At 35.8% G+C, this 15463-nt stretch overlaps 1 protein-coding gene across 5 annotated transcripts in view; it reads left to right on the top strand.

Annotated features, from left to right (window-relative positions):
* Positions 1-15463, top strand: part of NSD3 (nuclear receptor binding SET domain protein 3) — a 140996-nt gene that overhangs the window by 95033 nt on the left and 30500 nt on the right. For 4 of the 5 annotated variants that reach the window (XM_037831387.1, XM_037831383.1, XM_037831384.1 and 1 more), the window contains 7 exons: positions 362-559; positions 1018-1191; positions 5054-5200; positions 8444-8600; positions 12789-12991; positions 13676-13788; positions 14402-14671. In XM_037831387.1, the coding sequence (XP_037687315.1) occupies positions 362-559; positions 1018-1191; positions 5054-5200; positions 8444-8600; positions 12789-12991; positions 13676-13788; positions 14402-14671 (1262 nt within the window). The remainder of the gene's footprint in view (positions 1-361; positions 560-1017; positions 1192-5053; positions 5201-8443; positions 8601-12788; positions 12992-13675; positions 13789-14401; positions 14672-15463) is intronic. The other variant, XM_037831388.1, reaches the window with a different exon arrangement.

The following is a 15463-nucleotide window of genomic DNA, read 5'->3' as shown; positions in this document are numbered from 1 at the left end:
TTTTACATGCAGAAATTATAAGTAATTAGCTAATGGAATCTGTTATTTCTTACCTAGTGGGAAGACTTTGGCACTCCGAGCTCTCAATTGTTGAAAAAATTCTGTTTTGGGTTTTCTATGAAATTAATTTTGGTGTAGAGTGAGAATTGGAGATCTAAATTGTTTTGGTGTTGAATCTCCAAATCAGTAATCAGTTCTAACAAATTTTATTAAATAATCTGTTAAATTAACCGTTTACTTTAATGCCTCTTTTTGGTATATTAAATTCTTAGATATAATAGAAAATTCTGTTTTGGGGGTACCTCTTTGATGTTAGTAGCTGCAGACTTTATTTATTCTGTGTTCCTCACCACTTCTCCAGGGCAGCACCCATGTTTTTCATGTAAGGTGTCTGGTACAGATGTGAAGCGGTGCTCTGTTGGTGCTTGTGGGAAATTTTATCATGAAACCTGTGTCCGCAAATTCCCCACTACCATCTTTGAAACAAAAGGATTCCGCTGTCCCCAGCACTGCTGCTCTGCCTGCTCTATGGAGAAAGATATCCACAAAGCAAGTAAAGGTAAAACAGCTAAAAAGGGGACAAAGTTTTTTTCCTTTTTTACAGTGCAGTGGTAAATATTATATTAAGTATGTTATTATAAGAACTTGGGCACGCTCCCTCTGCTCATCTGAGCTGTATAACAGCTTGGCCACAGTAGATAGAACGTTAAGTAAAGATTAGGTTCTGAGTTTGGGCTATAAGGAGAAAACATGTATTCAAAATTGCCTTTGCTAATCCCTTAGGCAGCATGGGAGAAAGCAAAATTTTCTTTGGATGATCTGTTGATGAATATTTGGCTTGCATTTAGGAGCTGTGTAACATAGAAATGACAAATCCAGACTAGTAAAGAAAATTTATTTTTGTCTTACTATAACCAACTTGCGTGGGAACCCCATAAAGCCCAACTCCCAAAATCTCATTTTATATCCAGCCAATTCCTTCTTATATAGATTCGTTTTTGACTTGCCCTTAAACAGGTCGCATGATGAGATGTTTGAGATGTCCAGTAGCCTATCACTCAGGAGATGCTTGCATTGCTGCCGGAAGTGTGTTTGTGTCCTCCTACATTCTCATCTGTAGTAATCATTCCAAACGGAGCAGTAATTCTTCCTCTGCTATAAATGTAGGCTTTTGTTTCGTTTGTGCAAGAGGTGAGTGTCAGTCCTTTCTCTTTATTTCTTTCTGAGTTCATAGGCCTATTTCCCTATTAAAACAGAGTCTCAGCATCGGGACAGAATGCAAGCCATCTGATACAATCTCCCACCCAGCGCAGAATTCCATTTTATAACATCCCTGAGAGAGATGAGCACTTCCAGCAGCTAGTCCCTTTTATAACATTAGACATTCAAATGGTTAGCATGTTAATTCTTCCATAAGTGAAGCTAAAATTTACATTTTCTTGTAACTTAAAATTATAGGTAAGTTCTTAGTTTTTCTCTTCAGAGCATCAAATGATTAATCTGTTTTCTTCTTTGCAAACAGTTCTCTTCCTGTGTCAGATTCTTTAATCCAAGGCTTTCAACTGATTAAATTTCACTTGGAAGGCAAGACTAGCACATTTATTTTCAGTTGTTTATGTTGTCTTTTATCATAATGTTTTGGTCTGGCACTGAGGGAGGCCTGATGGGACACAGCCAAGGCAGCATATGTGGTGGTGTCAGTTAGGAGCCAGCAAGGCAGGCTTTCTTACTTGCCAGCTGCTGATATTTAAAATGCATGCCGGTAGATTGATCTGGCCTTCATATTAACCAAAAACAATATTGTGTCTTTAAGTAGGTCAGTGAAATTGCATTTGTGATAAATATAAAACAGAACTTCTTTAAGTTGGGTATGATACAGGGTATCCAGGTTTATTCTCAGCTGTATTATAAAACATTTTTTGTACCTAATAAGCACTTTAGAAACCAACTAATAGCCACAAATGCGGGAGGGGGGTTGTTTTGTTTAGTTTTAACATAAGTAGTTCTTAATTTTTCTGAACTTCCCTTCATATGAAATATTTGAAAGGATGGAAAGGCATATCATGCCTCTTGGTCTATATTTAGACTATAGTAAAGATGAAGAAGTTTTTTTTGTTTTGTTTTGCTTTAAAAGACAGCTCTTTTAATTTGGTGAAAATTACTATAAAATATTTTTAATAGTATGATAGATCATAAGTTGTTTTGCCTTTGTATATCTCATCAAAAAAAAAAAACTTATTTAGAGTTTGTGGGCAGTTTAAGATTAAATAAATGGTGAGTCTTTATGTGGCAGCCAGCTAGGTCCATTGTGCACACTACTTCCAATTTGCCCGAGTTTTGTAAGCACTTGGGCTGTCTGCCATTAGAGGGAGAAACATAGTGTCTTTCTATACTAGAGCAGTTACAACTGTATTCTGCTTTAAAACCTGGCTGGCATATGGAGTAGTAGGTCTGAAATGTTTTATGCTACATTGTAACAGGTGACAGAAAGGATTTAGATAGGCAAAAGAAATAAAAAAGCATCACTATTGTCTTTTCCCATCCCTAAGAAAGTAATGATAGGAAGGAAATTTTGAATTATCAAATACCTAACTTCACAAACTTTTAAACAGATAATGGCAGTGACATAAAGTCTCTACTGATTTGCAAAAACTTTCTATTATTCCATTCCAAGGCACTTATTATGTTTATTGGCAGTATATAAGCATGTAATACTGAGCCAACATTTTAAATACTGAGTTTATAACTATCATGTTGGCTTAGTTCAGGGTACCTTCTTAATCAAGTGACATCAGTATATTAATCAAGATTTTCTTTTGTTCTGTTCCATTCAATAATTGACAGATCTATGAAACAGTTCCTTTCAGGTATTTTCAGTTTAGGACTGGTACAGAATGGTCCATGTAGCAAGGAACCTACCCTTTTACAAAAACTCTAGCCACCTTGTTAAATTTAATTTTTATGCCTTATTAAAAGTTTGAGAATAATATAAATGGGGGGAAACCCATATTTTAACAGAATCTGTATTTGCTTTTTACCAATTTGGCAATTATTCTGAAAAATTTGCTGAATTTAAGTGCCTATTTAAACAAGATTATTTAATTCCCAAATATTGTAGGTTGAAACTTGGGGCAGTAAACAGAAACCTTCATTTTTCTCTCAGTGCATTTGACAAAAACTCATTCTAAACGCATCAGATGTTGGGATTTGAGAAGGCTGAAATATATAAAAAGTCTTTCAGAAATAACTAATACATGTTCTTTTATCAGTATTTATAGAGGCCACCTTTTTAAAAGAGATTTACGTGTAGTCAGTTCACACACAAAAGAGGGCGCTTAATCATTTATGTTTTGTTATCAGAAAACTCACCTTGTTTGGGTTTTGTTTCTTGCCTCATACAGAGTTTTTTGCTCCTCATAGAGGATTTTACTCTTAGTTCTTGGTTCTCTATTGTTTTAGAATCATTAGACTAGTTTTTAAGGAATGAATATTACTTGAAATATTTTTAGAAAAGTTTCAAGGTTTATGGGAACATCACCTTCCGCCAGCTAACCTGACACCATAGGAAATGTTCAGACATTTTTCAGTGTAGTTTATGTTCTTTAGCATTTCCTTTCATCTAGAAGACGGTGTGAACTAAAAGTTATTTATCATTATATGCCTTTCATTGCAATGGTAAATTAAAGTTAAAAGATTAGGTTTTTCTTTCCGTTTTGTTAGTAGTAATAGTTTATTCTGTATCTGTAAATCACCTGTACTAGACACTATCTGAAAGAATTGCCACAACTGTCCTATGAAGTTGTTTGCCCATTTTATAGAGATGCAAACACTGAAGCCTAGATAAAATAACTTACCTGAAGTCACACAAGTTGTACGTGGAGCAACCAGCATCTGTGCCTGATGTTTCTTATTCCAAAGGCCATGTTTTTTTCACTACACTGCCTCAATCTATTAAATGTATGAAATTCATTTTGATATTACATGATTTTTGTTTACAGATTCTTATGTTATTAGCAATTTCAAGTTCACTTTGTCATCTGGATCAGAGATAGTTCTTGAATCTGCCTCAGTGTAGGGATAAAGGTAATACCACAGAAAAAAAGTAAATGGTAGCCCATTTAAAAGCAAAACTCCTCCTTCCCCTCAAAATGATCTCTAAATGAAACTGCTGTCTGATTTGCATTGTTGAGTCCTAGATATTATAAACTGAGCAGTAACCAAGAGAGAGAAATTTTCCTTTGTCTCACAGCTCCCTAGGTTTGGGAGTGGACTGTAAGTACATTATGAATATCTGGGGAAAGGGGAGAAAGGAGAGGGAGGAGAAGGGAGAGTGGATTGGGCCAGATCTTGTGTTTTCCTTTAAATGGGATAGCTGTGTTGGTAGATCAGAAGGACTGTTTTTATAAACCCTTAGGTAGTTAATCACTTTATGTCATGGCAGGGAAAAAAATTTAAATAGTTTGCATTACTTCAGTAAAGTTCAACAAAGTAAGGCTCCTTTAAAAATCATGTATCATACTGATAGAAAAAGGTTTCATTATCTGGCAGAGAGAGCTGGATATGGAGTTTATGTATCTCAAGAAAAGAATGGAGAAAAGGAGAAACTCAATTCTGCCTCTTAAGTGCTCCTTAATTGATACATAAGGAGGATCAAGGTCTATGTTATTGAAATGATTCTTATTTCTAACTAAGTGATGTGTCATTTTATTCTCTTGGGTTGTTGTAATCGTAATATTTCCAATTAAGGAATGTAGCTCTGTTTATCTTGGCGGGGGGGAGCATCAGTGTGATGCCAAATACACATCTTCAAACTAATTTGGAGTTTTCTGGGATATATAGGTTACTCTATAGGGGTAAGACATTGAGTAGCTCAAACTCTCTTTAGCGACTGTAGCAAGCCTTTTCTGTCAGATCTTTCTTTTCCTTCGTATTCTCTCACCCCTCCCCCTGACTCTCAAGCACAGCTCCATAATAGGTGTTGGTTTATTTTCTTTCCTCATGGAATCATGGGTAGTTTCATTGCAGCTCATCTCTTTCTGTTTGTTTCGTATAGGGCTGATAGTTCAGGACCATTCAGACCCCATGTTCAGTTCCTATGCCTATAAGTCCCACTACCTACTGAATGAATCAAATCGTGCTGAGTTGATGAAATTACCTATGATTCCTTCTTCGTCAGCTTCCAAAAAGAAATGTGAGAAAGGTAATAATCAAATTAGTTTATCTCTTGCTTTTATTTTTGCATTTCCTTTTTCTTCTTCTTTTTTTTTTTTAATGAAGGGGGAAAATGTATGCCTGTCAAGCACCGTCTGTTGCTTTTGGTACATTCTGCCTTGGTGGTTGTGACTGTGTCTTCATGTGGCTGGCAAAATTATTTAAAAGGGCTTAAAATAATTACAAATTTTTATTACTCTTTTCCTTGAATAAATTTTCATACATTCCATATATCTGTGGGTTATTCAACTGGAAAGGCTAGGATTTTGTGTAATACAGGAGAATATTCTAAGGGCTCTTTCTCTTTTTGTCTGCTATAGAACTAGTATTCATATTAGATTAGAATAGACAGAGTGTAATTTGTTACTGACTCAATTAATAACAAGATAGGTTATTAAATAGAAGGAATCCAAGATGCTGATACTTGAAAGTTTACTTTTAAAAATACATGTATCATTTTGTTTCTTAAAGGTTTGGTTAAGATGCCCTTTCCTTAACAGACAGTGATGGGCAGCTGGGAGGATACTGGCTATTGGAAGGCAGGCTAGCAGAATTGAAGAACCAGTTACCTTGTGTTTAGCTTTAATAGCCTACTTGATATAAAACAAAAAAGTGGTTTAGCATAAATGTATTTTTGGGGAAGTTACCCTAGAGGGTAAAAATAAATGAGCTTGAATGCCGAAGGCCTTTTCCTGTATACATTTTTTTGTGGTCTAGGGGCCAGATTCAGACTATTTAAAGAAAAATTCATTCATACCCATATATACCATATTTCTATATAAAATAAGTATATTTCAAATGGACTTTTGCTTCATTCTTTCTGTTGCCTACTTGATGTATCCGCAATGGCAAGACATGATTAAAAGGAAGTGCAACTGTAAGCAAATTGATTGGAACCTATGGAGAAGTAGGTTGGGGAGAGTATTGTTTTTTGTTTTTACATTAAAGTCAGATTGCATCACCTTATTGGTGGTACTGCCTCTTCCAAAACCAAGATGGACATAGGTCTGACTTACTCCATAATACAATAAAATTAGACTACCTGAAGCATTTTAGGAAATGTTTTATTTTCCTGCTAGCATCATTATAAAATTAGATCAGTTTAATTCTTGCTTACTTTGTTTTCAGTATTCAGTATTGACCTTGACATAAATTGAAATTATTTTGAGCCCTCTGTTTGCTTAGCTTGAACCATCTGTTACTTCTTTTGCATCCTAAAGCAGTTTTCTTGCATAGCATCAAGGTCGATTATTCATATTTTTGTTTTTTTTCCTAGTTCCCTCATGTATTTTTGACATCTTTATCGTGATGATTTTCACTGATGATTCTGGGTCTATATTTCCTCTGAAATATGACTTAAAATTAATGACTATTACATATTGTTAAAAATGGCCAGCCTGACTTTTCCACTCCAGCTGTTCTGGGCATAATCACATGGCCTCTAAAGCTATTTGCAGAAACTGCTCTCCCTACTGGTCATTCCTTTCCACTGGAAAGATTAATTATCTTATTTGACTTTAAACTTACAGAAGAATTCCCTACCTAGGCTTAGAACACTCAGGCAGCTGATCTCTAGGTTGGAGAATTGGACCAATTAATCCATATTGAGAGCTACAGACAAAGGAAAAAATCTCAATGATTGAAGTAAAAGCTTTTAAGCAGAGGAAATATGGTAATTTAACTCATCACTGATTGTATATGGATTTTATTTTTGTTTTTATAATATGTTAATCAGTTAGAAGTTTGAAAGTCTGCAGGAAGATGTGATTTGGGGGAATATTGATAGCAAACACTTAAAAAGGTTGGAGCTTGTGATTTGATAAAGTCATATAGAGGGCTCTTCACCTTTTGCTTATGAGACATTAAATCTCACTACACTCATGGGTTGTAGACCCTATTTTCCAATGGGAAGATGAATTATTTTGCAGCAAATATCTTGATTATATTTCATCTTCAATGGTTAACAACCTTCTCTGTCATTGCCTATGTTGACATACATATAGAAATACCTACCCTTCCCTCCCAAAAACCTCTTTATTTCTTTGCATTTAAAATATATATATATATATATTTTGTTTGTCATATCTGTTTTGGTCTTAATCCAAAGATCACTTTGGGTATATGAAAGGAGAGGATTTGGCTAGGGAACTGGGGCAGGGGTTGAGGGGACCTCCTTGTGTACGGTACTTCATTCTACACTGATACTTACTTGGTTTTATGCTATAAAGCAGTGGTTCTCAATGTGATGTCAGATAAGACTTACATAAACAAATTATTTGAACTCTGTTTAATACTTCAGAAGCCCTAACAAGATCACACATGTGCATAAAATAAAGCTGCATAAGTCTCTTTATATGTGGCTACGATTTTAGTAATTTAATGTCATAATACTAGTTTTGTTATAGTGATCAGAAGCTCTGATTGGCAGTTATGTATTTCTTTTAATAAAAATAGGAGAAATTAATTGTTACTTTTAAAATGCAGTGTTTGGGTTTTTGTTTTGTTTTGTTTTTGCTTGACAAAATATTTGAAAACATGGGTCCATGAGGAGGGAAAGGGATCCTTGGTAATGAAAAAGTTAAAAACCACTGCTCTATAGCCTGTTTGAGTTTCCTTATCCTCACTGAAAAGGTAATGATAATGTAATCACCAATTTGAGAAAGTATATTCTGTCTTGCTTTTTTGTATCCTTTTATGGGAAGCAAAAAGTACTGATCAACCTGTTGCCTGTTTTCATTCTTAATAATTTTATTGTAAAGGGATTTAGTTAACTGTGGCACTGGATTAAAATACAAAGATGAGCATTGCTTTCTTTTTTTAATTCTGAAGTAGAAAAGGAAGTAAATTGCTACACATTTCTTTAGAAGACCTGCTCTCAAATCTACTCATCCTAAAGATTTTATGTGCTCATTTGTTCATATGTTCAGGGTTTTAGCTGCTTGCTAAACTGATATCTCAATAGTCCACATTTCTGAGGGGTAAAGAGTACAGCAGTAGTTTTAGTACTGCTCAAATGCTTTGAGTTTCTGACCATTGAAGCCCCAGGCCTGAAGTAGTGAAATCTCTTCATTTGCTTTCTATTTTAATCCGTCAATATAGATATGACTCAATCCCTTTATTTTCCCCCAATTTGAATCAAATTTAATGCACTTAAAAGATAACCTTCTCCTTTTTCTTTCTTTTTTTCTCTTTCCTCTTTTCTTAGTTATTAAGACTGTTTATTTGTTTCAAGGTGGAAGATTGCTATGCTGTGAATCGTGCCCAGCTTCCTTCCACCCGGAATGCCTGAGCATAGAATTGCCAGAAGGCTGCTGGAATTGTAATGACTGTAAGGCTGGCAAGAAACTACATTACAAGCAGATTGTTTGGGTCAAATTGGGAAATTACAGGCAAGTTTTCCAAGGGCAAAGAGGAAGTATTCAATCATTTTTCAGACACAGGTACACACTTGTATACAAAGTGGCTAGGAGATAGGTAGAGCAGCAGCACTGAGCTTTCTTAAAAAAAGAAAGGAAAGAAACATGTTTTGAGTCTTTGTTTTGGGGAGTTGGGAAGGTTGTTATCAATGGTTTTTTTTTTTTTTTTTTTTTTTTTTTAAGTCACTTTATACATAAAGGCTCTTATGTGGATAGTGGAAAAATGTTTTTCTTGTGTTTTGGTTAGATTTATATTGATTTCTGATTTCTAGTCAAATCAAGAGTTCATATCCTGCTGAGAAGTGTTTGCGTTATAGCTCTCTTTGCCCCTCCCTTCCTCTGCATTTTAGTTCTAACTAGAAGCCCTAAACTGTTAAAGAGAGAGCATTTTAGAATTTAAAGAGAGGCATTATTTCTTTATGAGACTTTAGTTCTTAAGAAATGGAGTGAAGTATATAGGAATGCCACTATTTTCATAAAACCTCCTTTTAAGGAGCCTGTTTTTGTTTGTTTGTTTTCTTCCTTTATTACTTGTATATTTTCTGCAATGCTCATTTCTATAAGCAGAGAAAGCATTCCTTAAAAGTCAACTAATTTTTTACAAGTTTTTCCAATTAACTCCTGTATCTTTTTTCTTTTTTCTTTTTTTTTTTAATTCAGTTTGAGATACATTCACATACGATACAGTCACCCATGGTGCACAGTCAGCTCTTCACAGTAGCATCATATAGTTATGCTTTCATCACCCCAGTCCATTTTTGAACATTTTCCTTACACCAGAAAGAATCAGAATAAGAATACAAAAGTAAAAAGCACCCAAATCATCCCCCCCATCCCACCCTATTTTTCATTTAGTTTTTGTCCCCATTTTTCTTCTCATAAACTGGATAAAGGGAGTGTGAGCCACAAGCTTTTCACAATCACACTGTCACCCCTTGTAAGCTACATTGTTGTACAATCGTCTTCAGGAGTTCAGACTACTGGGTTGAAGTTTGATAGTTTCAGGAATTTACTTCCGGCTATTCCAGTACATTGAAACCTAAAATGTGTTATCTGTATAGTGCCTGAGAATGGCCACCAGAGTGACCTCTCGACTCCATTTGAAATCTCTCAGCCACTGAAACTTTATTTCATTTCATTTCGCTTCCCCCTTTTGGTCAAGAAGATTTTCTCAATCCCACGATGCCAGGTCCAGGTTCATCCCTGGGAGTCATATCCTGTGTTGCCAGGGAGATTTACACCCTTGGGAGTCAGGTATCACATAGTGGGGAGGGCAGTGAGTTCATCTGCAGAGTTGGCTTAGCTAGAGAGAGAGGGTTACATCTAATCAACAAAGAGGCACTCAGGGGGAGACTCTTAGGCACAATTATAAGCAGGTTTAGCCTCTCCTTTGCAGTAACAAGCTTCATAAGGGCAAACCCCAAGATAGAGGGCTCGGCATACCAAGCCATCAGTCCTCAGTCTGTGAGAACATCAACAACAATCCAGATGAGGAAGTCCAACACTTTCGCGTTTTCCCCCAGCTCTTCAGGGGGGCCCTGCTTGTATATTTTAATTCTGTGTCCAAATTACTTTGGGATGTGAGGGAGCCTGTTTTTAATAAGCTTTCACTGAACAGGTGTATCGATATATTTTTAAAACTCTGCACTTTACATTTTGAGGCATATACCTATCATTTTATTAAAAAATAGATACTATTGAATGTGGTGCAACCGAGTTCTGCTTTTCAATTAGAATACTAAGTAAAATGGATTTGTATAGAATTTCAAAAATATTGCCCTTTTTTTTTTTGGCAAGGGCTATGCAGTTTTCTCTGATTCGGCTAAGTCAGACACAAGTTTTAAATATGCTGCTTGCTAACCTACTTAATTTAAAAAAATTGGTTTTTAACTGAGATCAGGAGCACTGAGGTCAAGGAGGCTTTTCTTTCTTTTTTTTTTTTTTTTTAAGCATGACAAGAAATCTCCAACTCCTAAAGAAAAAGATTAACAGTTTGAATACAGAAACAGTTTTATGCTGTATAGCAAAAGATACCATGAAATTTCAAAAGGCAAATGCTAAACCCTTCTATGTTCAATAAGAAAAGACAAATATCTTTTCAGAAAAATGAGGAGAGAGTCAGTTTGCGAAAGAATAGTGAGGAGAAAATGAACGTGGAAAAAATATTCAGCCTCAGTAAAATAAATTCACATTAAAACAGAGGTGATTTTTTTTCATTTAAGAGATTAAAGAGATTTAAAAGATTAATAATTTTGCCATTGGTGAGGGCATGGGAAAATGAATGTTCCCTGGAGGGCAATCTGGTGTCATGTATCAAAATTTTAACTATGTATATCCTCTGAACCCAGCACTTCCACTTCAAGGAAGAAAATTGAATGAGTAGGCAGAAATGTGTTCATAGAGGTGTTCACTGCACTATTACTTATAATTGTAAAAATTTGAAATAAGTGAAATGTTTAGTCACTAGGGGAATTATCAGATAAATTATGGTATATCCATATTGTAGAATACTTTGGAGCCAATAAAAGGATAAGGCAGGTCTACATGATACATAGTTGAGTTTAAAAAGCATGTTAAACAGTAATGTACAGTATGTTTCCATGTGTTTATATGACAAAAATTATAGATCTAGATATAATGTGTTTTTAATACCTGAAAAGAAATACATCTAATTTTAATATTCTGAAGAATGAGATTACAAGGGGAGGCATTTTCACATTTTCTGTTCCACATTTCTGAGTTGTTTTAGTTTTTAAAAGAAGTCCCTAATGCTTCTATAATTAAAAACATATATCCTTCCAGGATGGGGAGGGTGTGCAGGGTTTGACAATTAATTGAAAAGGCGCTCTCAAGAGAGAAGTACCTAAGGCAGTGTGGGAAGCCTTCAGATTTTCAAATAAATTCCAAGTATTTGTTTTAAAAAAAAATGTTATGAATACAAAAATGTCTTTGGCCTAATTTAATTTTAATACTTAAATTTTAATCACATTTACATTTTAAAGAAGCCCAAAGCAGTGCTCCAGTTCAGATAACAGCAATGCAACTTTGTAACTAGGTCAGATTCTTCTTGTATGTTTTGGAAAGACTTCTATTCATGAACTAATTCTTAATGTATTTCTTTCCAGTCAGGCCCAGCTGGGCTGCATGAAGCTGTTTATTTTCAATTACTAGTTACTCTAGTGTGAAGCTTCCTGGGGAAAGTATGAGGACCTGGCCAACCCCTGGGAGAAAAATGTGCCTCTTTCTAATAGACCCTAGTGAATGCAGTAATGGTGTACACATTTAAATACCTTAAAATGGCTTAGAAATACAGAGTAACCATTTCCTACATTGCTTTGAGGGTAAACCAAATCCTGCCCGCATGATAATAGTGTCTTTTGTTTTGGTTTGTTTGTTTTAATAATCTGAGCTTGAATTCTTACCCATATTTTTAATTAACCCCTAGATGGAGAACAGGGTTCCTTTCAGATGACACTTATTCAAGTTCTGTACTATAAATCTGGGAGTGCAACAGCGTCATCATTTATCTTCCAAATTATCTAACTGTTAAATACATGGTTTTGTTAGGAATATATGAAATATGTATATCCACTGTTCATGTTGATTTTACAATACTACAAAAGCCCATGTGAGGATCACTGATGTTGGCTTTGTTTTTTAACCATTAGCTTTACCCTCCAAATCCTAAGTTGCCCAGTTACTGGAAACTGTCAAATGCTCCTTACAGATGGTTTCATTTAGTGACTGCTGGGGTATTCAGCCATTATAGTATGGAACAGTTATGTTTTCATTCTGTCTCAAATCCCATGTTTATTATGAGTTAAGGTGAATTAGATTCTGAAATATGTACTTGATATAAAATCTAGAACTTTTGATTAGGTTTTTTGTCCTGGTCCATTAAGATAACCTTGCTATTAAGTCTGTCAAGTCTGGGGGGAGAACCTGACTTTTCTAGAATTGAAATTGGGTTTGGTATTGGTAATATTCTTAAATGGGGTGGTGGGTTAGGTGTTATTTTATTATTATGCTTTATAATTTATATTTACATGATATATGTTCTCTTGTAAGTCTTAAGTATAACCATTTTTTTCCCTCCTTCCAACCTTGTAAACAATAGTGTTATCTTCCATCTTCTTAGTCTAAAATTCCTTTTGTTTTCAGATGGTGGCCAGCAGAGATCTGCAATCCCAGGTCTGTGCCACTGAACATCCAGGGCCTTAAACATGACTTGGGGGATTTCCCTGTGTTCTTCTTTGGTTCTCATGACTACTATTGGGTACACCAGGGCCGAGTGTTCCCTTATGTTGAAGGAGACAAAAGCTTTGCTGAGGGACAGACTAGTATTAATAAGACCTTCAAAAAAGGTAAGTTGGATGATGTTTACAGTGGCTCAAAAATAAGACCTCCAGTGTTGATTTCTCAGTCTCCTAACTTGCGTGTGACATATTTCTGGTACTAGAGAATTTTCACAAAATGTTATGGTTCAGTGTCTGTAGCTTCCAATCACGTGGGAGCCAGGATTGAGATACATTTCAGTAGAGTAGACTGTGCTGTGTGTGTGAAAGGAGTTTCTTCAGTGATCTTTCTACAAACAGTGATGATTCTGGGAATGGTCTTCTTTTTAATCAAGTGAAGCTCCTTTGCCACAGAAGAGCAGTAAAAGTTTCCCACAAAGGGCCTTACAACAAGTGCTTTAGCAGTGAGTTTCCAGGAAGGTTTGACTTTCTGGTTAAGAGTAAAATAAATTTCAATCTAGCACAAGGTAAAGAGCTACTCTTAGATTTACTTGGAAGTCTCTGATCATTGGAGTGCCTCTTCTCTGAGACAGCATCTTGTACGGATCAGAGTGTTCAGCCATAAAGGAGTCACATATATCCTTTCCATAATGTTACCGTGTGCTGGTGATAAATGGTAATTTCCAGTATATACTTTTCTTTTTAGAAAATCTCAGGCCAGATGCAGTGCAGTAGGAAGGCAGTACAAAATTACTCCTAACACTTTTTGTTTGTTTGTTTGTAATTTGTGTACCTTGTTTGTCTTATTGGCAGCACTGGAAGAAGCTGCAAAACGTTTCCAGGAATTGAAAGCACAAAGAGAAAGTAAAGAAGCACTAGAGATTGAAAAAAACTCAAGAAAACCCCCTCCTTACAAACACATCAAGGTGAGTTTTTTACCCATGAATACACTGGTGTTTGACAGGCAAGATGAAATGCATTGCTCCTAGTTGTCAAAAGGCCTTTTCTGACTCGTGTAAAGGTTTACTATTTATCACCCCATTTTCTGTAAAACTGAGAGCTTTTGTTGGAAACATCAAATGGTGGCCATAGCTGCTGTGCTGTGAGGATTGGGTCTTCAATACGCCTTCTCATCCCCAGGAGTGACACATTTGGTGTGAAACTTATTCATGTTCTACCAGGGTATCCTGCAACTAAATGAGAATAGAGGTATTTAGCCCCCCTTCTTCCAGAGAGCCTACAGGTAATCATGTTTTGTCTTGTTTTTAGTTATGAAGTTTCTGTCAGCCTGTGGAAGGAGAAATAAACAGGATAAGTGAGAATCAGCTTTTGATAGCTTTGTCAACTGAGGAGAGGCAGTTATTATTCCTAGTTTATTCATGGGGAAACTGAAATAAAGAGCCTTTCTCAGAGTCAGTACCACAACGCAGTAGCAGAACCAAGAATAGCAGGGATGTTTTTGATGTTCCTGTACAAGTTGCTAATAGATTGCTTATCTTTCACCTCCCTCTCATGTGTGATTTTTTATTTTTTTTGTAGGCTAACAAAGTTATAGGAAAGGTACAGATCCACGTTGCTGACCTGTCAGAGATTCCCCGCTGTAATTGCAAACCAGCTGATGAAAACCCTTGTGGCTTGGAATCAGAGTGCCTGAACAGAATGTTGCAGTATGAGTGTCACCCGCAGGTGTGCCCAGCTGGAGATCGCTGTCAGAACCAGTGCTTTACAAAGAGGCTCTACCCTGATGCAGAAATCATCAAAACAGAAAGAAGAGGCTGGGGCCTCAGGACCAAAAGGAGCATTAAGAAGGTAGCATGGGGCAGGGTGGGTAGGGAATGGATGTGATAGACCAGGGCCTATGCCTTTTGAAACATCCCGGGAGAATTTGGCATTCTTGAGCAAAGAAAGAGTGGTAGGAAGAAGATAGTAACAAAATGTACTTGAACTTGGGGTGTCCTGTGATCAATCAGAAGGTACGTCATTCATTTTCTATTTGAAATTTTTTTTACTTGTTAAGTAAAATAGATTTAAAAGACTTAGTAAAGGCAAGATAATAAAGTTAAGAAAGTACTAGTATAGGAAGTAGCAAACCCAAGACTTTGTTCCAACATCGTAATTCATTAGTTATGAAACCATGGCCAAGTCGCTTAACCTCCCTCAGCCTCAGTTTTCTCATCTCTGAAATGGTTATCATAATCCCTCCCCTACATATTTAAAAGTAGTTGTGAGTTTCAAGTTAGATTATATATATATATGTGCAAGAATTGACAAAAGTTGACATTTTTAATACTTATAAATTATCTTCATTCTTATATTTTGAGGCAATTTTTCAAAGCAATTTCTGTTTAATATAAATGCTGCAATAGCATTGTAGAAAATTTTTAAATGCAAATAACTCAAAGAAAAATGAAAATCACCAGTAAATCCTACTACTCAAAATAGTGGCTTCAAACTTGAATGTGCCTAAGAATCTCCTGGGGCTCCTTGTTAAAAATGTGTCTTTTTCTAAATTAGAGTATCTGGGACAGGCCTGGAAATTGCATTTTGAAACAAGTCCCCCTACCCCCAGTCTCACTTGCTTAGTGCCATCTGCTGTGTTAT

The sequence above is a fragment of the Choloepus didactylus genome, chromosome 3, assembly GCF_015220235.1.
Source record: "Choloepus didactylus isolate mChoDid1 chromosome 3, mChoDid1.pri, whole genome shotgun sequence".
NCBI lineage: Eukaryota > Metazoa > Chordata > Mammalia > Pilosa > Megalonychidae > Choloepus > Choloepus didactylus.
The sequence above is the reverse complement of the archived record's forward strand: the minus strand, read 5'-3'. Positions and strand labels throughout refer to the sequence as shown.